This window comes from Phoca vitulina, unplaced genomic scaffold (genome assembly GCF_004348235.1).
Source record: "Phoca vitulina isolate PV1807 unplaced genomic scaffold, GSC_HSeal_1.0 scaffold67, whole genome shotgun sequence".
In the NCBI taxonomy this organism is placed as follows: Eukaryota; Metazoa; Chordata; class Mammalia; order Carnivora; family Phocidae; genus Phoca; species Phoca vitulina.
This window is the reverse complement of record NW_022589770.1, coordinates 782,509-809,456: the sequence shown is the minus strand read 5'-3', so window position 1 is coordinate 809,456 and position 26,948 is coordinate 782,509. Positions and strand designations below refer to the sequence as shown.

The following is a 26,948-nucleotide window of genomic DNA, read 5'->3' as shown; positions in this document are numbered from 1 at the left end:
ATACAAGCCATCACATCCAAGTTCCAGGCAAGAAGTAGAAGAAGGGAAAAGGACAAAATGGTACATGCCAGCTGAGTCAGCTCCTTTTCAAGATGTTTTCCTATAACTCCCACCTAATAACTTCTATGTAAATCTCATTAGCCAGACTTAGTCATATGATCATATCTATTTCCAAGGAAGGCTGGGGGAAATGTTCTGACCATTACTACCGCCCCAACAAAATCAAAATTTTATTAGAAAGACTAAAAGTAGAATAGATACGGAATAAACAACAAGCAGCATCTGAAATATATGTAAGTTCAGAAAATGCCTCAAGTATCTGTTGGTCAGACGTTTCAAATTGGTAGCTTTCTGAGAACAGCTGGAGGCAGAAGAAGAAAATATAAAATGCACATTGGTAAGAGATGACTGTGCACAGAAAGATTTATAACAAAAAAGGAGACTGGCCGTGGCAAACTTCAGGGTGGTAGAGGAAGATCAGCTGGCAAAGGAAACTCCGAGAATGGTTAGGAAGATCAGGGTGGGTATAACAGGGCCAAGGAACAGAACAGAAAAGCAAGTCAAAGGTGCCAGAAAGATCAAACCCAATACTTACCAGACAGTTTCTACAGAAGAATCTGGAAGGCATTAGTGACCTTTCCAGGGGTACTTCTAAGAAGTTACAAAAGCACAAGCCAGACCGCAATGGGTTGGAGAATGGGAGCTTTTGAAATATCTGCCAGTGAAGGGAAGGAAATGAAGGGCCTTCAGTCTGAAGAGCATCGAGGTTAATCAGAAAAGTTGGAGGCAGGTGAGCACAGGTGTGAGGCTGGCTGTTTGGTAGGAGGGAAGCTCTCCATAAGTACACTTGTAGCGAGACTAAGGGCAACAAAACAGGACACAGAGGCAGATACTGAAGATACTGGAAAGCAGGTGGCAGTAGGATTCAGGTTTCATCTGTAAGAATACTAGCTTGTCCAAGGAAAGGTTTCATTGATAGAAAATGAACTGAGTGCAAATGTAAATAAGGTTTTGAATGCTCTTTCCATTTTTTATTATTAAACAATAGTAAGACCTTTGATTTGCCAGATACTTAAATGAGTCATTTTCTGTTTAGCCTAATGATATTTTTCTCCCTGAAATATAGCAAGCCATGATTATGCTGGTTTTTAATTCCCCGGAGATAATCCAGGATGACCAGGGCACAAAGTCTATCAAATTTTTCCACCAATTAATCTCTGTAACGTACACTGAGACTTCAACAATACTCTCACTGAGATAGGACATCAGGTATTTCAGGTGGGATTCTGCTGGGGATATGAAATGTGAGGTTCATTCATTCAACAGAAGGGCACAGATTTAAATGCAGGGCCAAGAGCTGACACCAACCATACGCCTGATGAGCATAAACAACCCATTAGGAACCACTTGGTGATATCAAGTGGAGGATAGTTTGGGACAGGAAGCGAGGGACATGTGAGGGGTTATAAACTGTTTGAATTGGAAGTGATAATGGCATGCCAATTAGGGACCTGCATGTTAGGGCCTTTTTTTTTCCCCCAGCAATGAGAGCTCCATGGTCTTGGGCAAGTTTTGAAACTTGGCTTCAAGTTCTCCTCTGCAAAATCGAAGTTCTTAAAGGAAATTTCTGAAGTCTCTTTCTGCTTTAAAATTCCTATGATGGGGGTGCCTGAGTGGCTCAGTCAGTTAAGCGTCTGCCTTCAGCTCAGGTCATGATCTCAGGGTCCTGGGATCGAGCCCCGCATCAGGCTCCCTGCTCCGCGGGGAGTCTGCTTCTCCCTCTCCCTCTGCCTGCCACTCTGCCTACTTGTGCTCTCTATCTCTCTGTCAAATAAATAAAATCTTTAAAAGAAATAAAATAAAATTCCTATGATGTTTTTAAATCATGAAGTAAATGCTGTCTTAAAGACAGTTGTTCATGGTTTCTAAATTTGGCCTTAAACCTTTCAGAGGGCACGTTAAGCCAGAGTGGGTTTTCTAAAGAAAGGGGAGACAACAGAACTATTAATATGACGGGGATAAAGAGATGGGAAGCACAGGACACACCACCTCCTTCCTTCAAACCTTTGTTTTTGGGAATAAACTGTGAGACTCAATGCTTTTCTTATACAAAACAAGGAAGACTGTGCGTGACTTATCTTTACAAGGGGGAAGGGACTTGTTGGAAGTCTGAAAGCTGCTGGACAATGAAAGCAGGCTTGGTAAGCAAGAGTAAAAGCATGACTTGGGTCCAAGATCATTAGATAACCCAGCACTGTGAAACAACCCATCACAAGATCAGCAAGAAGTGTGATGTTAACCTTTAATTAAAAAATCCCTGGAAAATAATAAGGGAGGGGAGGAAGCTTGAAAATACAGTGAGTACTTTTTAACACTGAAAATGTGTCAGGTCACCTTGATTAGAATTTGTCAGATACTAAGCATTTTAAACTAGGGTGGACTTTCAGCAAGACTATGCTTGGATTCCTAAAATAATCTAAGGTTAGGCCATTGGAGATGTCACTGGAAGTGACTTTTTTTTTAATTTATTTTTTTAAGATTTATTTATTTTTAAACTTTTTTTTTTTAAAGATTTTATTTATTTATTTGTCAGAGAGAGAGAAAGAGAGAGAACATAAGCAAGGGGAGTGGCAAGCTGAGGGAGAAGCAGGCTCCCCCATGAGCAAGGAGCCCCACACGGGACTCGATCCCAGGACCCTGAGATCATGACCTGAGCCGAAGGCAGACGCTTAACCAACTGAGCCACCCAGGCATCCCAAGATTTATTTATTTATTTGAGAGAGAGAGAGAGAGAGAGAATGCATGTGCACACACAAGCCTGAGCTGGGGGAGAGGCAGAGGGAGAGAATCTTAAGTAGACTCCTCACTGATCACAAAGCCCAAGGCAGGGCTCAACCTTACTACTCTGAGATCATGTCTGGAGCCCAAATCAAAAATCAGACACTTATCCGACTTGAGACCCAAGAGCCCCTGGAGATGACATTTTAGAAACACATGCAAGAATTAAAACAACAACAACTATGACTGTACATTATAAATCACTAACTTCCTAGACTGTGGCTTTACATCTCTCATCTTTAATGAGAACATTTACGAACACCAGGTCTTCACAGAACACAATTCATCAGTTACCAAACAAAAAAGGTTAAGTCTTTGTCTAGGACATAATTAATATTTTTGCTTCAACTGATACCTGAGTGGCAGTTTGCATCAAAAATCTCATCATTATTATTAAAATCAACATTGTATAGTTCCAGCTGAACTGGGCTAGTCTTTTGAATCCAAGTGTCTGCTGTTGGACCATGCCTCCTGGACTACGCGCTGCCCCCCCCGCCGCGTCGGGCCCAGGAAGGTAAGAAATAGCCAGATATGGCTATGTTCCAAGAAAAAAGAGTTTACCTTCCCTCTTTTTTTAAATTAAGGTAAAACTGGCATACCATATTCTATCAGTTTCAGGTATGTAACATAGTAAATCAACATTTGTATACGTTGTGAAATGATCACCATAGTAAGTTACCATCTCTCATCATACAAATTTATCACAATGTTATTGACTATATTGTCCATGCTGTACATTATATCCCCATACTTATTTATTTTATAACTGGAAGCTTGCACTTCTTGATCTCCTTTATACATGTCACCCTCCCACTGCCATAGCCCCTCCCCTCTTGCAACCACCAAATTTTTCTCTGTATCTGTAAGTCTGGGCTTGCTTTTGTTTTGCTTGTTTTGTTTTTTAGATTCTACATATAAGTGAAATCATTTGGTATTTGTCTTCCTCTGATTTATTTCACTTAGCATAACACTCTCTAGGTCCACCCATTTTATCACAAATGACACAATTTCATTCTTTTTTATGGCTGAATGGTATTCCATTATAGATATCTATACCACATTCATTCATCCATCAATGGACACGTAGGTTGTTTCCATTTCTTGATTGTTATAATTAATGCTGCAATGACTATATGGGTACATGTATCTTTTCAAATTAGTGTTTTCCTTTTCTTCATATAAATACCCATGAGTGGTAGAATTACTGGATCATATGGTAGTTCTAGTTTTGATTTCCAAGGAACCTCCATACTGTTTTCCATAGTGGCTGTACCATTTTGCATTCCCACCAACAATGCACAAGGTTTCCCATTTTTCCCACATCCTCGCCAACACTTGTTATTTCTTGTCTCTTTAATAATAGCCATTCTGACAGGTGTAAGGTAGTATCTCGTTGAAGGTTTGATTTGCATTTCCCTGTTGATTAGCGAGTTGAGCATCTTTTTTGTGTCTGTTGACCATCTGTGGACCTTCTTTGTAAAAATCTCTATTTACAGATCCTTTCCCCATTTTTGATTGGATTTTTTAACTGAGTTGTAGGAGTTCTTACTATATTTTGGATAAAACTTTTATCAGATATATGATTTGTAAATATTTTCTTCCAATCAGTAGGATGCTTTTTCATTTTGTTGATGGCTTCCTTGACTGTACAGAAGCTTTAGTTTGATGTAGTTTCAATAGTTTATTTTGCTTTTGTTTCTCTTACCTTTGGAGTCAGATCCAAAAAACATGGTTAAGACTGCTGTTAAGGAGCTTGGTGTACATATTTTCTTCTAGGAGTTTTATGCTTTCAGGTCTCACATTCAAGTCTGTCAATCCATTTTGAGTTAATTTTTGTATATGGTTTAAGGCAGTGGTCCAAGTTCATTCTTTTGCATGTAGCTGTCCAGTTTTCCCACCACCATTTTTTGAAGAGAATGTCCTTTCCCTATTGTACATTCTTGCCTCCTTTGTCATAAATTGTTTGATTATTTATCTGTGGGTTTATTTCTGAGCTCTCTATTTTGTTCCATCACCATGTGTCTGTTTTTATGCCAATACCATACTGTTGGATTATTATAACTGTGTAGTATAGTTTGAGAACAGGGAGCATGATACCTCCATGACACCTTTGTTCTTTCTCAAGTTTTTTGGATATTTTGTGATTCCATTTAAGTTTTAAAATTATTTGTTCCAGTTCTGTGAAAAATGCCATTTGAATTTGGATAGGGATTGCACTGAATCTGTAGATTGCTTTTGGTATTATGGACATTTTAACAATATTAATTTTTCCAGTACATAAACATGGAATATCCTTCTACTTATTTTTTATCTTCTTCAACTTATTTATTTTTTTAAATATTTTATTTATTTATTTGACACAGAGAGAGAGAGAGAACAAGCAGGGGGAGTGGCAAGCAGAGGGAGAGGGAGAAGCAGGCTCCTGCTGAGCAAGGAGCCTGATGAAGGGCTCGATCCCAGAACCCTGGGATCATGACCTGGGTTGAAGGCAGCCACTTAACCGACTGAGCCACCCAGACACCCCTCTTCTTCAATTTCTTTAATCAGTATCTTGTAGTTTTCAGAGTACAGGTCTTTCATCTCCTAGGTTAAATTTATTCCTAGGTATTTTTTTTAATGCAATTGTAAACGGATTGTTTTCTTAATTTCTCTAATAGTTTATTAATGTAGTGAAATGCAGATTTCTGTTCATTAATTTTGTATCCTGCAAATTTACCAAATTCATTTATTAGTTCTAAAAGTTTTTTTGGTGTTGTTAGAGTTTTCTATATATAGTATATCATCTACAAATAGTGATGGTTTTACTTCTTCCTTTCCAATTTAGATGCCTCATTTCTTTTTCTTGCCTAATTGCTGTGGCTAGAACTTCCAATACCATGATGAATAAAAGCAGAAAGAGCAGGCATCCTTGTCTTGTTCCTGAACTTAGTGGAAAAGCTTTTGGCTTTTCACCACTGAGTATGGTATTGACTATGGGTTGGTCATATATGGTCTTTATTACGTTGAAGTACATTTCCTCTATACCTTTATTGAGAGTTTTTTTCACAGATGGATGTTGGAAATTTATCAAATGCTTTTTCTGTATTTATTGAGATGATCACATGATTTTATCTCTCATTATGTTAATGTGATGTATCACACTGATTGATTTGCAGATGTTTAACCATTCCTGCATCCCTGGAATATATCCCATGTGATCATGGTGTCTCAACCTTTTAATATATGGCTGAATTCAGTTTGCATTAATATCTGTTGAGGATTTTTGCATCTTTGTTCATCAGGTATATTGGCCTTTAATTTTCTTCCTCTGTAGTGTCTTTGTCTGGTTTTGGTATTAGGATAATGCTGGCCTTCTAAAACAAGATTAGAAGTCTTCCTCTTCTATTTTTTTGTAAGAGTTTGAGAAGGATAGGTACTAAATCTTCTTTGAATGTTTGGTAGAATTAGCAGTGAAGCCATCTGGTCCAGGACTTTCATTTGTTGGGAAGTTTTTGATTATTGATTCATCAATCTCCTTACTAGTAATTGCTCTATTAAGATTTTTTCTTCATAACCCAGTTTTGGAAGATTATAAGTTTCTGGGAATTTATCCATTTTTTCTAAGTTGTCCAATTTGTTGGTGTATAATTGTTCATAGCAGTCTCATGATCCTCTTTTTCAGTGATATCCCGTTTAACTTCTTTCATTTTTTATTTTATTTGAGCCCCCCCCTTTCTGGGGGGATGGTGGTGGTGAATCTTGCTGAAGGTTTGTTCATTTTGTCCAAGAACCAGCTCTTAGTTTCATTGATCTTTTGTCTTTTTTAATCTCTATTTCATTTATTTCCGCTCTGGTCTTTATTATTTCCTTCCTTCTACTAATTTTTGACATCATTTGCTCTGCTTTTTCTAGTTCCTTCAGGCATAAAGTTAAATTATTATTTCTCTTGTTTCTTGAGGCAGGCCTGTATTACTGTAAACTTCTCTCTTAGAACCACTTTTGCCACATCCCACAGATTTTCTTTTTTTTTTTTTTTTAATTTATTTATTATTGGCAGGGGGGCAGAGGGACTGAGAGAATCCTGAAGCAGACTCCCCACTGAGCACGGAGCCTGACACGGGGCTTGATCCCAGGACCCTGAGATCATGACCCCAGCCAAAACCGAAAGTCGGGCACTTAACCGACTGAGCCACCCATGCACCCCCACCCCCAATTTTCATATATATTTCTGTTTTCATTTGCCTTTGGGTATGTGTTTGTTTCTCCTTTCATTTCTTTTATGACCCAGTAGCTGTTCAGTAACAGGTTGTTTAATTTCAATGTATTTGTGGTTTTTCTTTTTTCTTCCTGTAATTGATTTGATTTCAATCTCCTTGAATTTATTGAGACTTGTTTTGTGGCCTAACATATGATCTATTCTGGAGAATGTTCCATGCACACTTGAGAAGAATGTGTATTCTGCTGCTTTTAGACAGAATGTTCTGTATACATCTAGTAAGTCCATATAGTCTAATGTGTTGTTTAAGGCTGGTGTTTCCATATTGATTTTCTATTTGGATGATATATCCATTGATATGTAAGTGGGGTATTAAAGTCTCATACTATTATTGTATTGCTGTCATTTTCTCCTTTTAGTTATGTTAACACTTCCTTTATGTATTTTGATGCTCCAATGCTGGGTACAGATATAAATGCTGTATCTTCTTGTTGGAATAACCCCTTCATTACTATGTAGTTCCCCTCTTTGTTTTCTATTACAGTCTTTGTTTTAAAGTATATTTTACCTGATATGAGTATAGCTACAACAGCTTTCTTTTCATTTCAAACTACAGGGAAGATCTTTTCCCATTCTTTCACTTTCGGTCTGTTATGTGTCCTTATTTTTGAAGTCAAACTCTAGTTCTAGGCAGTATATAGATTTCTTTTTCTTTAAATCTATTCAGCCACTCAGTGGCTTTTCATTGGAGCATTTAGTCCATTTAATTTTAAAGTAATTCTTGATAGGTATGTACTTATTGCCATTTTGTTAACTGTTTTTTATAGAGTTGTTTTTGTACTACCTGTTTCTTCTCTTTCTCTTTCCTTGTGATTTAATGATTTTCTTTAGGGATATGTTTAAATTCCTTATTTTCTTTTATGTATTTAGTTTAAGTGTTTGCTTTGTGGTTACCGTGATGTTCTCATATGTCATCCTATGCATATAACTATCTATTTTAAGTTGATAACAACTTAAATTTGAACACATTCCAAAACTCTACATTTTTACTCCCCCAACCATGTTTTGTTTTTTGAGGTCACATATTACATCTTTTTATGCATCCCTTACCTAACTATTATAGTTTTAGTTAATTTTACTACTTTCATACTAGCTTTGTAAGTGATTAATCCACGACCTTTACTACATATTTACCTTTCAAATGAGATTTTTTACTTTCATATGTTTTCTTGTTATTAATTAGTGCCATTTCTTTTCAGCTTAAAGAAGTCCCTTTAACATTTCTTGTAAAAGCCAACTTAGTAGTGATAAATTCATTTAGCTTCTCTGGAAAACTCTCTCTTTCAATTCTGAAAAATAACCTTTCTAAGTAGAGTACTCTTGGTTGGAAGTTTTTTCCATTCCATTCATCACTTTGAATATATTTTACCACTCCCTTCTGGCTTGCAAAGTTTCTGCTGAGAAATCTGCTGTTAGCCTCCTGGAGTTTCCCTTGCATGTAACAATTTGTTTTTCTCTTGGTGCTTTTAAGATTCCCTTTTTATCTTTAACTTTTGACGGTTTGATTATAATGTCTTGATGTGGTTCTCTTTTGGTTCATCTTACTTGGAACTCCCTGGAATTCCTGAACCTGAATATCTGTTCCTTTCCCTAGGTTAGGAAAGTTTTCAGTCATTATTTCCTCAAGTAAGTTTTCTGCCCTGTTCTCTCTCTTGTCTCTTTCTGGGACCTCTATAAAGCAAATGTTATTCCACTTGATGTCCCATAGGTCTCTTAAGTTATCATCATTTTTTTAAAAACCTTTTTCCAGGACACCTGGGTGGATCAGTCGGTTAAGTGTCTGCCTTGGGCTCAGGTCATGATCCCAGAGTCCTGGGATCCAGTCCCACATTGGGCTCCTTATCTCCCTCTGCCTGCCACGCTCTCTCTGACAAATAAATAAATAAAATCTTAAACAATAAAAAATATTTTTCCTTTTTGCTGTTCTGAGAAGTTAATTTCATTGCTTTGTCTCCCAGCTCGCTGATCGTGTATAATCCAATTCAGTTACTGTATTCTTCAGCTCTTTGACTTTTGTTTGTTACTTTTTGGGGGGTGGGGTGGGTAGAGAGAGAGAATCTTAAGCATGGAGTGTGGAGCCGAGGGCTCTCAATCTCACGACCCTGAGATCGTGACCTGAGCTGAAACTGAGTCAGATGCCACCATCTGGGCCACCCAGGTGCCCCTGTTTGCTACTTTCTCATATACTTTCTCTTTTTATCTAAGTTTTCACTGTGTTCATCCATTCTTCTGAGTTCAGTGGGCATCTCTGTGACCCTTACTTTGAGTTCTTCATCAGATAGATGACTTATCTCTGTATAATTAAGGTCTTTTTCTGAGGTTTATCTTATTCTTTGATTTGGAACATATTTCTCTTTCCTCATTTTGCTGGATGCTCTGTGTTTCTTTCTATGTATTGGGCTGAACAGCTACCTCTCTCAGTCTTGAAGGTGTGGCCTTGTGTAGGTGATAAACCTTCTCATTGAACATTGCCCTAGCTCTTGGTTGTCTCTCAAACCTTTGTGATTTTCCAAACTGCCTGATTTATTCTTGATGTGTCCCCATTGTTGAGGGTGTGCAAGATCTATCACTGTTCCAAGGGGAGGAATCTCATTTAGCACCTAGTTTCAGGCTGACTGGGAGACAGACCCTCAGGGAGGAGCTTTTAAAAGTATGCAAATATGTACAGTCTTATGGGGCTGCAATTTTAAACCCTCCTGGCTTCCAGACCAGAATATCTGGAGGTGTTCCGCAGGTGACAGCTGCAAAAATCAGGGCTCTAGACAAATGTATGAGCTCCTTTCTGGGAGGCCATGTTGAGCTGTAGTGAGGCCAAGGGGGTTTAAAAGAACACTGTCTCCCTGCTTACATTCCCTGGAAGCACCTAGATGTATGGGAAACCTGAAGCCTTCCTCTTAGGCTGAAGCTCCATTCCAAGTCAAGAGGCCTTTCTCATAGGAAGACTGGGGTTGTGTTTAAGTCTGCTGTCTGTGCAGTGCCCGGGGGGTTGTTGTAGTCTGACAAGAACTGTCTGATTATTACATTCTTGTGGAGCTCAGGACTATCTGACCCCTTGGTCACCAGGGCCAGGTGATCAAGGGGCATCCTCTGTGTGGATTGCATGTGCTCACTGGCTTTATGTAGGCAGCTGGAGGTAGGGCACACTCACCAGCTTCAGAAAGGCAGCAGCAAAATGTCTTGACTGTGAGTATCTGTAGACCAGGAATATAGTGGGAGAGTGCCCCTGGCTTTAGGCTACAAGTGGAAGAATACCATAACCACTCATGCTTGCCTGCCCCAGCCAGGGAGTGGGGGAGTACTACAACTGCACTGTCTAGCTTCAGCAAGGCAGCAGAATAGAGCTGCAACTGCTCACCCCCACCTGTCTTAGCAAGGCAGTGGGAGGGTGCCAAAACAGAGCTCGCTTACCTGTACTAGCAGGGTAGTTTGAGAGTGCAAAAATAGTGTCCCCTACTGCCTCCATTACCAGGGAGAGTTTTGACTGTCCCCTGCCCCTCGAGCAGATACTTTTAGATTAGCAACTGAATCTCCTTCCTATTTAGGCACTTTTCAAACTGCTCTTTTTTGCTGCACCTCAGAGTGAGTAAGACCACATGCCAGCCCTTTCAAAGAGAAACCTCAGTTTCCTCCAGGACTTTGGGTCTCTTGGATGGCAGCCCCGTTGTTTCCTAAGCCAGACATTTTGGGTACTTTTCTTTCCAGTATAGATCCCAAGGGTTGGGCACCTGATGTGGGGAGCACCAACCCCTTGCTCCTCCAAGAGAAGCACTGAGTGGGGTTTTTGGTGAGACTGAGTCTTTGCCTCTCCTACCTGTCTTGATGTGGTTATTTTATCTCTTTTTCTAGAGAAGCAGTTCATCTAGTTTTCAGATCTTTTTCAGAGGGAAACGGTCCATCCATATGTAGCTGTAGATTTGCTGTGTCCATGGGAAGTAGCGAGTTCAGGATCCTCCTACGCCACTATCTTGTAGAACTCTGAACCTACCTTCCTTCTTCAGGTCCTTCATGAGTACAACCCTTAGATGATGCAATAAAGTAAATGGGACCTCTCACAGTAACACTGGCCATGTCTTGTCCCAAGTGTGAAGTATATGATACAATCTAATAAGATGGTTCACTTGGATAGACTCCAAGGTAGCACAGCTATTCAATACTTTCTGCAATTCTGCTTCTTAGAAAATGTAGGGATGCATAGGAAGCATGAGTTGATCATCATTTTGGAAATCCCAGCCAGGTCCTCTTGCTCCCCATTATCCATAGCCAAGTATCCAAGTACTGTGGCTACATCTTATTTCTTACTCTACCCCTTTCAATGAACTGTGGCACCATTACCTAGTTAATCTTCCCAACTAGATTTTTTTCTGGAAAAGGTTTTATCAGTACCACAGTGGTTTTCACTTGATGTGATTTCTCTCTCAATAAGGTTTAATTGGTGATATGGTACAAAAAAGCATGGGGCTTGGCATTAGTGAAAACTGGATTCAAATTCTAGCTCTGCCACATCTACATCTGTAGGAGGAGAACAAAAGCTATGACACAAACTACATGGATTAAAAAAGGGTATCAAGGGGCGCCTGGGTGGCTCAGTTGGTTAAGCGTCTGACTCTTGATATTGGCTCGTGTCATGATCTCAGGGTCCTGGGATCGATTCCCGTGTCAGGCTCTGTGCTCAGCATGGAGTCTGCTTGTCCCTCTCCCTCTGCTCCTCTCTCTACTTGTGTTCTCTCTCTCTCTCTCATATAAATAAAATCTTAAAAAAAAAAAAAAGAGGGTATTGAGTGACAGTGTCCAGCACACTCCCAGCAAGAATAGAGTTCGATAAGGCTTCCTTCATTCCTGATAAACCAGTTTGATCAATTCGTGGCAGGATTCACTTATAAGATCTCTCTTCATTCTCAGTAAGGACAACATAGAATAAGCTATGTTTGCCAACAGTTCTTTTTTTTTTTTTTTTTCAAGTTGTTTCCTCTGATCAAGAACGGCTTGTCCTGCCTACTCCACCCCTCATCCCCTCTTATTCATGCTTTTCTTTCTTCCAAGCTCAGCCTAAATTCTAATTTTGTACCATCTGTACCATCTAACACAGTGTTTATATACAGGAGTATCTACCACATAAATATTTTTGAATGTTACTAAACATCACTAAAATAATAAAAAAAAATCTTTAAAAATTTAAACTTGTTTAGAAGGAAATGTTTGTAGGTACTCAAAGTGATATAGCAGTTTATCATATGTAAAAAAATAAATAAAAGAGCCACAAAATAAAGCAGGTGTCAAGAATTTAATTAAAAAAAAAAAACAAAAACAGTACCATAATTCTAAACACTGAGGTTCCAAACCAGGGCACCTTACTTTATTTACTTACTTACTTTATTTATTTATTTAAAATAACATCTCCCATGCTCACTGATCGGAAGAACCGCTATCATTACAACATCCATACTAACCAAAGCAATCTACAGAGTCAATGCAAACCGTATCACGATACCAAAAGCATTTTTCACAGAACTAGAACAAATAACACTAAAATTTGTATGGAACTATAAAAGACCCCAAATAGCCAAAATAATCTTGAAAACAAAGAAAAAATTGTAGGTGTCACAATCCTAACTTTTAAGATATACTACAAAGCTGCAGTAATCAGAAATAGTGTGGTACTAACACAAAAATAGATATATAGATCAATGGAACAGAATAGAGTCCAGAAATAAACCCAAACTTTTTTATGGTCAATTAATCTATAACAAAGGAGACAAGAATATACAATGGGAAAAAAGTCTCTTCAACAAATGATGTTGGGAAAACTGGACAGCTACAGGCAAAAAAAAAAAGAAAGAAAAAGAAAAAGAAAAAAGAAACTAAAGAAACTGGACCACTTCCTTACACCATACACAAAAATAAACTCAAAATAAATTAAGGACCTAAATCTGAGACCTGAAACCCTAAAATTCCTAGAAGAAAACAGAGGCAGTAATTTCTTTGACATTAGCTGTAGAAACAATTTTCTAGATATGTCTCTTCTGGCAAAGGAAACAAAAGCAAAATTAAACTATTAGGACTAAACCAAAATAAAAAGCTTTTGCACAGGAAAGGAAACCATCAACAAAACAAAAAGGCAACCTACTGAATGGGAAAAGATATTTGCAAATGATATATCTGATAAGGGGTTAATATCTAAAATATGTAAAGAACTTAAACAACTCAATTCCAAAAAGAACCAAATAATCCAATTAAAAAATGAATACAGGACCTGAACAGACATTTCTCCAAAGAGGATATCCAGATGGCAAGCAGACTAACATCAGGGAAATGCAAATCAAAACCATGATGCAATATCACCTCATACCTGTCAGAATGGCTAAAATCAAAAACATAAGAAACAAGTGTTGATGAGGATGTGGAGAAAAAGGAACCCTTGTGTACTGTTGGTGGGAATGCAAACTGGCACAGCCACTGTGCAAACCAGTGTGGTGGTACCTCAAATGTACCCCTATGTTTACTGCAGCATTATTTACAATAGCCAAGATATGGAAGCAGCCCAAGTGTCCACAGATGAATGATTGTAGAAGATGTGATATACCACATCTTCTACCACAATGGAATACTACACAGTCCTAAAAAAGAATGACATCTTGCCATTTGCAACAACATGGATGATCCAGAGGATATAATGCTAAGCGAAATAAGTCAGAGAAAGACAAATATCATATGATTTCACTCATATGTGGAACTTAAGAAACAAATAAACAAAGAGAAAAAGAGAAACATAAAAAAGCAGACTCTTAAATACAGAACAAACTGGTGGTTGTCAGACGGGAGATGGGTAGGGGGATAGGTGAAATAGGTGAAGAGGATTAAGAGTACACTTATCATGATAAGCACTAATGTATTGAATTGTTGGATCATTATATTGGACACTGGAAACTAACATAACACTGTATGTTAATTATACTTGAACCAAAAAATGGTTAAATAAATATGTAACATCACATCACATCACATCTGAGGATCCCATACATTTTCTCTCATGACCAAGAAAGGCAAGAAAATTTCCTTTTCTCTGTGTCACCAATTCTGAGTATTTCTCCCTATCCCAGCACCCCCACAGGATTCAAAGGCAAAGTTTGTTGTCCCCAAATACGTCAGTAAATACTTTTCCATTTTCTCCTAATAGAAGGATCTTCGACGTTATCTGGGAACATCTCACTGTGCAGTCACCTTTTGTGACCTAAAGTAACCTCTTAGGGGTGATTTTTCTTTGTGGACTTTGACACTGCCTTGAAAGTTTACAGTCATAAATTGTTACCTACTGAGAACAATTTCTCAAACTTGATTAAATAATTACCTAGACACCAAAAGAAAACCACTCTCTGACCTATGCCATTGCATTATCTTGCCCCCTGATTCACAGAAAGTGCAGCCTACATTTTGAATAACATGTATAACATGAAATTACAAAATATAGTTAGAAGATTCAAAAAAAAAAGAAGTGATCTTCAAACCGTAGGACACCATTTGTTATTTGGTGGCACCTTCTGGGAAAGCTTGATATTGCAGCTCAGCTCTGTTAAACATAAATTACTCACAAAAGCAAGTGAGAAAATTCTGGGAGCAGGAAAACAGCACTGATGATATAATAATGTGAAAAACAGAGCCATGAGAGTCTGCCATACTTGCAGCAAGCCTGTGTGAGAAGTCAGAGATTCCTGGACACTTCAAAGCTCCTCCCTCACTTCAGGCTATGGGTGCCAAATCCAGCTCTAAGGATGACCTGTCACTTCCTGAAGGCTGTTGGTAAAAGCCCAAATCAATAGGTAGGTCAAAGAAACATGACTCATAAATGGAACAAGACTATGACATCAAAGGCTTTCACAGTGTGAGGCCAAGTTCATGAAAGCCCAACTCTGCAAATGTAACATGAATTCATGAGAAAATCAGATTTGCTTCATTCCAAAATTCTTCTTGAGTGAATTCTCTACCAAGTGGGATCCAATTCTGGATCCACCAGCTGGCAACTTTAGGCAAGTCTCCTAACCTTTGAGCCTCAGTTTCCCCATCTATAAAATGGGGATAATTGGGGCGCCTGGGTGGCTCAGTCGTTAAGCGTCTGCCTTCGGCTCAGGTCATGATCCCAGGGTCCTGGGATCGAGCCCCGCATCGGGCTTCCTGCTCCGCAGGAGGCCTGCTTCTCCCTCTCCCACTCCCCCTGCTTGTGTTCCTGCTCTCGCTATCTCTCTCTCTGTCAAATAAATAAAATCTTAAAAAATAAATAAAATAAAATGGGGATAATAGTACCTGTTTCATAAAGTTGCTTTGAGAGTTAAGTGAGTTGAAACAAGTCAAGTGCTTAGACTGGTGACTGCACATAGAAAGCGCTCAAGGCATGTTTAACTACAACCATACGGTCTCCCTCTGGTATGGTAAGGCTGGCCATGCAAAGACCATGTTGAACCACATCTTTGATTTTGTGTCTAAAGATGACAGATGAGACAATTAGGTAAAGATCATGGGCCATAGAGTAAGAAACAGTAGTGCAATGAATAGGTGATGCAGCTCTCTTAAAGGAAGCTCATGGAATTTATTGAGAGATTCAATTCAATACAAGTAAGTAAAAATATGGAGTTTTAGCAATTATTGGTGGTAACCAACTGTGCAATGACAGAACCTCCTGTCTGTCCATGGCCCTCAGCTACCGAAAGGCTTCTAAGGAATTCTTTAATTTAAAAACTAAGAAACAATTGAGGCTGAGTATGGTAGACAAACAAGAAAGAGCGGAAGCCCCCTAACTCTGTCTTAAAGTAAAAATCTCCCTTTTAAAAACTGCGCCAAATCCTGTTTTGGACTAAGTTAGTCAAGTGGCTTAATAAATGAACAGTCGATTAGCTGGACCATCCCCTCCCCTCTACCCATCACACCTTACACAGAAAACAAATGCAAAAGCATTTGAAAACAAGGCCAGGTGAATTTTAATGAATGTTCCACAATGAGCTGAATCTACCCGAGGAAGAACTGCAACCCTTCAGGTATGTTTACCTCCGTTATAAAATGCAGAGAACAGGAGTCCAGAATGAGAGTCCGCCCTTTCCCTCCCCCCTACCAGGCAGGGCCGCCCTTTAATGAATGGCCTCTCCAGCTGCTCGTTCACCATACTTACAGACTTTACAGCTCTTGCATTTGCTGGAATTACAAGTCATTAAAAAAGCCACTTTGAAAATACAATAAAGACCTTCTTCTCTGACTGCTACAACCTTCCATCACATAAAAACCTAAGGCCAGTGCTTCAACAGCAGGACGTTTACTGCCAACTCCAGACAGTTTAAGCAGGGCAAGGAACAGGGTGGGGTGGGAGGAAATGAGGCACAACAAAAGAAGGGAAGTTTCTTTTTCCTTCTTTTTTTCTTTTTCAAAGAAACTTCGGCTAAGGTGGTTTGCAGTCTTTATCCTGCAGCTGAACCACCACCCACCCTTGGTAAAATGCTACCATCTGATGAGATTTCATCCTTTTCCCTCAGGAAGATTTTATCCAAGAAAACACTGGTAAGCCAAAGTATGGAAAGACAGGATTACAATCTCATTCCTCACACTGCAGGTTGAAGTCAGTAACATTTTACCAAATGCAATCTGCCAATTTTCAAGGAAAGACAATTAAAACTTTTAACGACTGTGCTTTTAAATTACAATTAAATCTCTATAAAGCAAAGCAAAAAGCAAAGGCAATGATAAGGTAATTGCTACCATAACCAAATCTGATTATAAATAGTTATTCCAATTTTATTTTACTCTTTTTCCCCTCCTTCTGTGCTATGAAGACCAAACTCCCTCATATCACAAAACAAGATCAACTCCACAGACTTCTCTTCAGAAGCTGAATTATATGAAAAACAAAACCTAGGAAATTACAGGAAGGGCAATAGATATTTTGGGTACTTTTTAATTGTCGATTCAAGTTTAAACAAGTTAATACAAACTCCAATTATAAACTTTTACTTGACCCTGATACAGATTCCCACCCTTCCAGCTGCACTAGTAAGGTCACTTTCCATAAATGACCATCATGACCACAAAATGATGATTTCCTAAACCAAGAACAGCTTTACTCTAACGGGAATTACCTAGGTCCTTGAAGGTAAAATATTCTTCATGCTAACATTTACAGACATAGCAAAAACATGCTCTTATCATGATTTCTGTATTTGCTAAATGCTCACCCACTATAAACCAGTCCTTCTGCCTCCCTATCCACCCACCTTGTACCTCTTGAATTCTGTAGGGGGGGCGGAAAATCACTGATGTACTTTCATGTGATAATATTGAATTTCTTTAGAAAAAACACTTCAGGGATTGCAAAATGTATTTAAAAATGATTCTGTGTAACATTAAGAATAACCCAAAGGTAACTCATTTCTTAGAATGTCTTCCTTTAAGAAGAACAGCAATAAAAAAAACAACCAAGTGCCTCCCTGATGCAGTGCTAGCTATGTTCTTGTCCTTTATCTATTTTAATTTAAAATCTAAAAGATCCTGGGAAACTTTGGCTTAACTTCTGATTTAAAACTTAGACTCTTCATCCTGTATTTTTCCAGTTACCATGCAACAAATGCATATCAATATCAAGGCCATATACCTCAAGACAAAATTCAGAGCAATAGGACATAGATGCCAAGTACTTTGTCCCCTTAAAAACATATAGCCCACACCCTTGAAAAAGGACATTAGAATTCTACGGTATTTTTGAAGAGCAAAAAATCTCTTCCAAAGCTATAGCTTATAAAGATTTCCAGAAGCCACATCATACATAATCATAGTTAACTAATATTTTTTTGGTTAACGTGCTATGTACTTTCCCCAGACTGAGCATTTTCACAATAATCCTACATAGTAAACACTATTATGATGTCCATCTTAAAAAAGAATTAACTAAGAAATACAGAAGGTTAAAAACGTTTGCCCAAGATTACCGGAAAAGCTGGGCTTCCAAACATAGCCTAAAATCACAATACAAACTCCTTAATTACTCGATTACTTGACTACCTACCTACCTGCCTAAGCACTTAACAAATAAACGATCCCTCAAAAAACATGTAGGCATGGATGTACTTCTACTTTTCTACGCGAAGTATATAAAAATCTTAATCCAAAAGAACCATTTGAATCAGCAATCTGAGCTTCCTAATCCATCGTAATAACACTGATTTTATTCTTAAATAAAACTTGAATCTACCTTAATTATGGAAAAGCTTCTTTAAAAAGTTCTTCCTTTTAATTATAACTAACATGTACTGAGGTAAGATGTGTACTTCACAGGCTTACCAGGTCAATAATCTTTTCTCCCTAGCCCTTCCTAATTCTTCACACTCTTCCAATTTCTTTTTTTGTCTCTTTCTTCTGTTTCAAAGTCCATGATCTCTGCCCATTGTGTCTAAAATTACCCCACTACCCCATCTGCCATAAATGAACACAAGTCTGGCTCATATTCAAATAACAAAGCTGGAAAGGACGTTAGCGAGATCAGGTCATCTTATCACACTTACTCAGATGCAGACACACTCACCACCAGGACACTGTGAACAGTGCCCCCTGAAATTGGGCCTGTCCTAAGCTAACAAATCCATTACTGGCCAAGGGAGGATTTGGGCTTCTCACTGCTCTCCATTACAATGGCCTCCCACTCCTTCTGTCTTGCCCACAGGAGGGACACCAAGTAGGAAGAAAACCAAACAAAGGTGATTTCTACTATTGGATAAAGGGAATTTCAGCCCCCTTTTATCTCCTTCGCTCACAGAAAGGTGTTTGGGGCCCTGGCTTATCTGGAACCACTTTGTCAATTCTCTTTGTCTCCACCACCTACATGCAGAGAATTAAACCAACAACAGCAATAATAAAAGCACTACTATCAGAAAACTGATAAAGGAAGTACATTTGTTGGGTTTTATACCCAAATAATGCCTAAAAGTCTTTAGAGGCTTTCTCTGTAATGATGTGCAGAATCTGTTTTAAAAAGTCTTGTAACAATCACCGGATGTGTGGCTCTGATATGTCATGAATTGTTTTTGAACACATGCTACCTATTGTAAGGAATTACAATTCTAATTCTTCACTCCAAAAGATTTTTTAAGATACTGCTTTGGATAAATATACTAAGTTGAACATGAAGTTTATGAAAAGCCGTATCTTATAAATCATTCATAAAAGGGAGGGAGCAAGAGACAAAAACAAGAATATACAGAATTATCTAAAGAGAATGATTATTTGTGATAATTTCATGTAGGAAGAGCTTTGCTTTCCGAATGTCATTTGATCTTCTCATAAATCAGCAAACATTCAAGAATGATGCCTTTCAGAATTTGACCACAACCTACTGTAAGGAATACACACATCCTATGAAATAAAATTTTTACAAACCATTACTTACCCATACTAATTATAACATATTCTGATTTTTTTTTAATACTGCTGATGACATGCTAAATTGGTTTCATGGCTCACCAGTGAATCAGAAGCCACAATTTGAAAACCTCTGCTCTACAAGAATCACAACATGTCAGAATACAGAAAGACAAAGTTGCTAAACCTGACAATCTTGATAGACTAATCACATCCCAAGAGGCTCAATGAACATTTTAGGGTGATCTGAAGTAAAAGTCAAACATACAGAAAAAATTTCCAAATAACATCTGCATTAAGAACAAGTTTTGTATTAAGAAGAGCCTAAGTAAAAAGCACAGGAGCAAAAATAGATGCTTGAGATATATTGGAGCAAACCCATTAGTTCTCACCTTCATTCAATAAACTATCACTATAAAACATTTGCCAAACACTGGGACAAATTACGCCAATATCTTGTATTTTATATGCTATTCTACTCCCAATCTGGTTTTCTATTAAAATTTCAAGATTGGGGGGCGCCTGGGTGACTCAGTTGGTTGGGCATCTGCCTTTGGCTCAGGTCATGATCTCCAGGTCCTGGTATGGAGCCCACGTCGGCTCCCTGCTGGGGGAGGAGCCTGCTTCTCCCTCTGCCCCTCCCCCCGTGAGTGGCTCTAAATAAATAAATAAATAATCTTGTATTAAAAATTCAAGATTAGGGATGCCTGGGTGGCTCAGTCAGTTAGGTGACCGACTTTTGGTTTCGGCTCAGGTCGTATCTCAAGGTTGTAGGATGGAGCCCCACGTTGGGCTCCGCACTGAGCATGGAGTCTGCTTCGGATTCTCACTCCCTCCCCCTCTGCTTCCCCACCCCGTGCTCGCTCACGCTCTCACTAAAATAAGTAAAAATAACATCTTAAAAAAAATTTTCAAGATTAGCTGTAGAGGGTAGTAGGGAAGGGAGTAGTCTCTCAACAACTGGGGATCAGTACTGACACCATGTCCTAGCCCTGGCTTCCCTTCTACCGAGAGCAAATGCAGAAGACAGATTCTGCTGCTCAGTCCCCCCACCTCTGCCAGCATTTAAATTAGGAACGTGTGTATGGGACAGAAAGAGAAATATTCTCAAACTGCCAGCCAGTTTTAGCCAGACATCTTCCTTGATCATTGTTTAGAAATACTGACAACCCAAGGTAAGGAGATTATTTGGTCTGATCGTAACTAATAAGCAACTAAAGGTGGCAAAAGTTTGTAACAAAGGAAACGTGAGTTCATAGTAAGTAATGTTCATTCTCCAGAAATGGAATGGAATACTTTTCAAATGACTAATAGTTCTGTCATTAGAAGTGTTAAGATTTCTTACACTGGTGGGAAATTAGAAGAGATAACGTGAAAATCCCTTTCATCTCTGAGAAATCTGTAATTATTGGTTTAAATCTCCAACATCAGATAACATTTCAGAGGGACGTTAGAGGGTCAGATGGTCTTTTAGGCATCCATAAAAGATAATCCTACCCATCAGCAAAAACATAATGAAGATCACACTCCCCGCCCCCTCCCAAATCAATGGCTAGCCAAGGAAAACAAAATCAAACGTTTCATTTTCAAAATACCACCACTTGGTTTCACAAGCACACATATAACTCAAAAATCTACCGAATTATTCATTTTAAATATATATACAGTACATTGTGACATCGATTAAAACACTGCTTAAAAAAAAAACCACCATGACCAGCTTTCCATCTTTGTAAACAAATTACATCCCTGCACCAAAACGATCAACATTAGAGCTGCACCCCAATATTTTCTAACTTTCTCTTTCAAATTTATTTTCTCATATATTCAAGTTCTATTGCCTTCTTCTCATTTTCCTAAATCAACACTCACCGAAAAGCATAGTAAACTAAGCTCTAATGCGCATCTCAATTCTGCGGCTGCTATTCAAATGGCCCATTATTCTACGGAATGTATCTTCCTTTAAGACTTTAAGCTGCTGCCCAAGTGTGTGCAGATTCTTTAATGATCTCATTTCCTTCTTTCCATGAGTTAAGGAAATTCACTTCTAGGCACTTCCATGCTACCACTTCATGGCTCAGCTGTCATTTTCTTCCCTGGCTCCTTATCCTGCAGCCACGAGAAAGAGAATCTGAAGACTAACAAGGGAGAGGAGGGAAACCCACAAGGCTACTCACGTCAGATTTGGAGGACATGTTCTCCTCCGCGTCGGAATCGTTGGGATCCACGATATCGTCGAACGGCGGTAAAGTTGACTTCTTCTTCTCGGAGGTCTCGCTTTCAATTTTGACCTTTCCCATCTTGACGTGAGACTTATCTTTCGCCTGTTTTTTGTCGGCAGAACACGTGAGGATCAGTGGGGGCGCACTGGAGAAACTCTTAAATAAAGCCTCTGAGCTACTCTTCTTCCTCTTTTTGGCTGAGAGTTCTTCGGAATCTGAAGCAGGGGGCCTTTTACTGGGAGCCTTCTTGTCTTGCTGCCCACTGGTGACGGTGAGTAAGTTACTGTCTGGTTTGGGCTCTTTTGACATGGGTTTCGGTTCCTTGAAGGCCATCTTCGGAACGATCTTCTCTTCTTTCAGTGGTTTGTTTTCTTTGGGTTTCTTAGAGGATTCTTTGGAAGATTTGTTGTGATCCCTGGAAGGTTCTTTGAAGGCACTTTTATGTTCTCTGGAGTCTTTAGAAGGTTTTTCCTTGTGCTCCTTCATTAATTTGTGAGGCTTTGAAAAACTGGTGCTGCTGCTGCAGCTGCTGCTGCAGCTGCTACTGCTGCTGCTGCAGCTGCTGCTGCTGCTGCTGCTGCTGCTGCTGCTACTGCTGCTGCTGCTGCTGCTGCTGCTGCTGCAGCTGCTGCTGCTGGTGTGGATGCTCCTGTTAGGGTCCTGCAGAAACGGGACAAGAAGATGCAACTCAGAGCTGCGGAGCGACCAGGAGGTGCAAGCCCGCTTCCCGGCATGCTCCACCTCCACGAGAAGGATCTCTCTTTGACTGCTCGCAGATTCACTGCAAGACAAAGCCAGAGCCTCGGCCTAACAGGTGGGGACAGGCTGGGCGAGGGCCACGATGGTCCAGGAGTTCAGGGGGGCCCAGCCGTCCACCCCGGCACGACGAGCATGGCGCTCTAACCGTCTCAGTTCAACAGGTGTTCACTGAGGGCCTGTCCTGGCAGATACACAGAAGGGTAACACACGGCCCGACTCTCAGTAACGAGGATGTAGCCGGGAGCCGTGGGGGTTCCAAGAGCCACCGATAACGTGCTAGGACAACAAAAACAAGGGGGGGGGTGCCCGTTAATTCTGTGGGGGGCATGAGACAAGAATAATTCAGAAGTGTACGGAGAATTCAAACCTGAACTAGATACTTGAGGATCAACAGGGAATTACTATGAAGAGAAGAATGAGAAAGTACTTGCAGACCAGGGACTATAGTGAAGCACAACAAGGAGGGATCAAAGCACAGATTATGCTTGGGGCGCAGCATTCAGCTACAGCAAAGATTGAGAAGGATGCAGAAAAACAGCCAACGGTCACAGAGTTGGATAATATTAATCCACAGGCCAGATGACATTACATTTTAAATGGCTTTTTAATATAAAGAATCACAAGACTCAAGAAAAAATAATTCTCAATTTGAGATAAAAGGCAATTATTTTTTGCTATCCAAATTTCAAGAGCTAAGGAATAGGTCTCCCATCTACTAGCAAAGGGAAAAAAAAATGAACAGAACAAAGATTTTTACCTAATAGTTATTAAATGGACTGAAAAGTCTTCAGTAATTACTGTTGTGCAATGATGAGGAAAGAGTTCATCACTGTCTATTCCATTCTAAATGTGTTACCTACTTTTTCACTCATATAAGTACCTCAGAATATATAACCTACACAGAACCTTTCTATTTAGGAGCAAAATTTAAATCCATACCTAACATATTTGTGAACCTCTACCATTAATAGTAAGAATAAGAAACAGAAGTAGATCCTTGACGTGCAAAAATCCATACAAATACTATGAAAGAAAAGCTCTTTCTTGCTTACTTCCACCTCCTAATGGAACCAATGACAAATAAATGTCCAAATTTTCAAACAGAATTTACATCTCCATGGTTTGCTTATTATGCTGTACCTCTAACTCACCCACTTAAAATCAGTGCTATGTAAGCCAATCTTATATCCCTTCAATATCTAGCACAATACAGAAAAGATACTGGGCAGGGGCTACGCTTTTCCCTAAAATGAACAATACTTTTAGGGTCTATGCTCCCCCCCCCAAAAAAAGCATATATATGAATAAGCATCAGAAAGTAATACTCAATGTGAAGCTAACAACCAACAAAACTAAAAGGAAACCTACAGAATGGGAGAAGATATTTGCAAATGACATATCTGATAAAGGATTAGTATACAAAATATATAAAGAACTTATAAAACTCAACAAAAAAAAAAATCCAGTTAAAAAATGGGCAGAAGACATGAATAAGCAGACATACAGATGGCCAACAGACACATGAAAGGATGCTCAACATCACTCATCATCAAGGAAATATAAATCAAAACTACTATGAGGTATCACCTCACATCTATCGGAATGGCTAAAATCAAAAACACAAGAAATGATAAGTGTTAGCAAGGATATGGAGTAAAAGGAACTCTCTTGCTTTGTTGGTGGGAATGCAAACTGATACAGTCACTGTGGAAAACAGTATGGAGGTTCCTCAAGAAGTTAAAAATAAAACTACTCTACGATCCAGCAATTGCACTACTAGGTATTTACCCGAAGGATACAAAAATACTAATTTGAAGGGATACATGCACCTTGATGTTTACAGCAGCATTATTTTTTTTTTTTAAGATTTTATTTATTTTTCAATGGAGAGAGAGAGACAGCAAGAGAGGGAACACAAGCAGGGGGAGTGGGAGAGGGAGAAACAGGCTTCCTACTGAGCAGGGAGCCCAATGTGGGACTCAATCCCAGGACTCTGGGATCATGACCTGAGCTGAAGGCAGACGCTTAACGACTGAGCCACCGAGGTGCCCCTACAGCAGCATTATTGATAATAGTCAAATTATGGAAAGAGCCCCAATGTCCATCGACTGATGAATGGATAAAGATGTGGTATATATACACACAATGGAGTATTATTCAGTCATAAAAGAGAATGAAATCTTGTCATTTGCAACAACGTGGATGGGGCTAGAGACTATTATGCTAACCGAAATAAGTCAGTCAGAGAAAGAAAGATACTATATGATTTCACCCATATGTGGAAGTTTTTTTTTTTTTAAGTAGCCCAATGTGGGGCTTGAACTCATGATCCTGAGATCAAGACCTGAGCTGAGATCAAGAGTCGGATGCTTAACCAACTGAGCCACCCAGGCACCCCATAAATGGAATTTAAGAAACAAATGAACATGGGCGGGGGGTGGGGGGGAAACCAAGCAACAAGACTCTTAACTACAGAGAACAAACAGATGGTTACCAGAGGGGAGGGGGGATGGGGGAAATAGGTGATGGGGATTAAGGAGTGCACTTGTGATGAGCACCACTTGTTGTATGAAAGTGAGGAATCACTCAATTCTACACCTGAAACTAATATTACATTGTATGTTAACTAACTGGAATTTAAGTAAAAACTTGAGAAAAAAAAAGAGGTACTACTCAAAATGAAAAATTATTGTTCTATGTTAGTGGGACTATGTATTTTTTTCTTCTAAATTTTTTTTCTCATTTGCTCAACAACAACAAAATGACATATACCAATTATTCCATTTATTTTTCTCAAGTGAGCATTTGGTTTCAAACTTCTAAAATGGATAAAGTTACTTGCAAAGACATGCTTTTATGCACCAAACTAGCTGATTCCTTACAAAACATCTCAATCTGGAAAAAAAAAAAAAATCTCAATCTGAGATTTAAAAGCAGAATGCTAAAGATAGTATTCATATTACTGAAACTACATTATTTTATAAATTCTATTACAAGACATTTCCTGGCATGTTAAGCAATACTATGAATAATTAAAATAAAGTATAATGGGCAAACTAAATTAAGGAAGAACATTTGAAATCTAATATCCTTGAGTTTTTTTTTTAATTGGTTTGTTGACTCACTGAATTTTGGTAATTTGCGATCAGTATTCTAATTACAGCTCTAGAACACCCAAGCATTGCTGCTTAATATTCAACCTTCATGGAGTATTACACATATTTTTATAAATGTGACTTTTAAAAATACACAGATTTTTACCTACCAACATGTTTCCTAATATTAAGCATTAAAAAATAGTAAATTTCAGTACCAAAAAAAAACTTCTACAGAGGTCCTTCCATGATTTTTTTTTTTTTAAGATTTTATTTATTTGACAGAGAAAGACACAGTGAGAGAGGGAACACAAGCAGGGGGACTGGGAGAGGGAGAAGCAGGCTTCCCGCCAAGCAGGGAGTCTGGTGAGAGGCTCGATCCCAGGACTCTGGGATCAGGACCTGAGCCGAAGGCAGACGCTTAATGACAACCACCCAGGTGCCCCCCGTGATTTATTTTTAAAACCCTTTTGTAGGACAAACTAGAATTCTTAATGCAAAGTCCATAGTGGTATATGACACAGACTCTTGTGTCACAGAAAGTTTAAATTCGTCTTAATTACATACATATGATGTTAAGTATAAAACTCCAGAAATTTTATAACTTTTTACTCCCACGTTGGTCTAGGTATTTAATGCCCACTGTCAGCTTTTCACCAACCCAACAAATCTTCATAAAAGCAAGGCACCCAGCTATTCTCGCACCTGCCCCTTTACCAAAAAAGCTCTCTTTTTAAATTAAGACAACTGAGAAGTAAAAAGAAAAACATATTCCGTAACACCCCAGATAAATAAAAATTTAAGAAATAACAAAATGGTGGAAGAATGGTCCCTAGTATACTGGACAACATTTTCTTTGTCCTGAGCCTTGTGATAAATGGCAAAGTTAAGATGTACTGTCCCCTGACTCCAGAGTCAAACATGCAATAAACGTAAAACAGAGACTTAGATGCAAAGTCAGGAATTAAACTGTTACTGACACAGAATAAAAGCTTTTACTAATTCTCAGCCTATCTATGCCACATATATTGGAGATCAAGCCACTGGCTTTTTAAAATTTTTACTGAACTATTAACTTCAACATTAAGTGCCACTAAGCAGAACAGACTAATTACCATTCAATGCGAAGTTTACACGTGTTGTGTAATTCAAATTCTCTTTGCCTGAGGCTCATTAGGACAAACTGAATATCAATATTAGGGAGAGCAAGTGTGCATAATTCAAACCTCAAATATTTAAGGCAAATGAGTGTTTAAACATACATATACATATTTGCACTAACTTTACTACCTATGAATATAGGATACAGAATTTTCTTTCATCCTCTCAGATTCTACTGAATGCTTCCTTGTTCTAATTTTCTGGAACAAAATGGGTCCTTTTAATGTATAATCT

General features: G+C 38.8%; 1 protein-coding gene across 1 annotated transcript in view; it reads right to left on the bottom strand.

Annotated features, from left to right (window-relative positions):
• MLLT3 (MLLT3 super elongation complex subunit) overlaps positions 1 to 26,948 on the bottom strand; it is a 288,667-nt gene that overhangs the window by 59,804 nt on the left and 201,915 nt on the right. Inside the window, exon 5 of the mRNA XM_032392353.1 lies at positions 21,655 to 22,359. Coding sequence (XP_032248244.1) covers positions 21,655 to 22,359 — 705 coding nt within the window. The remainder of the gene's footprint in view (positions 1 to 21,654; positions 22,360 to 26,948) is intronic.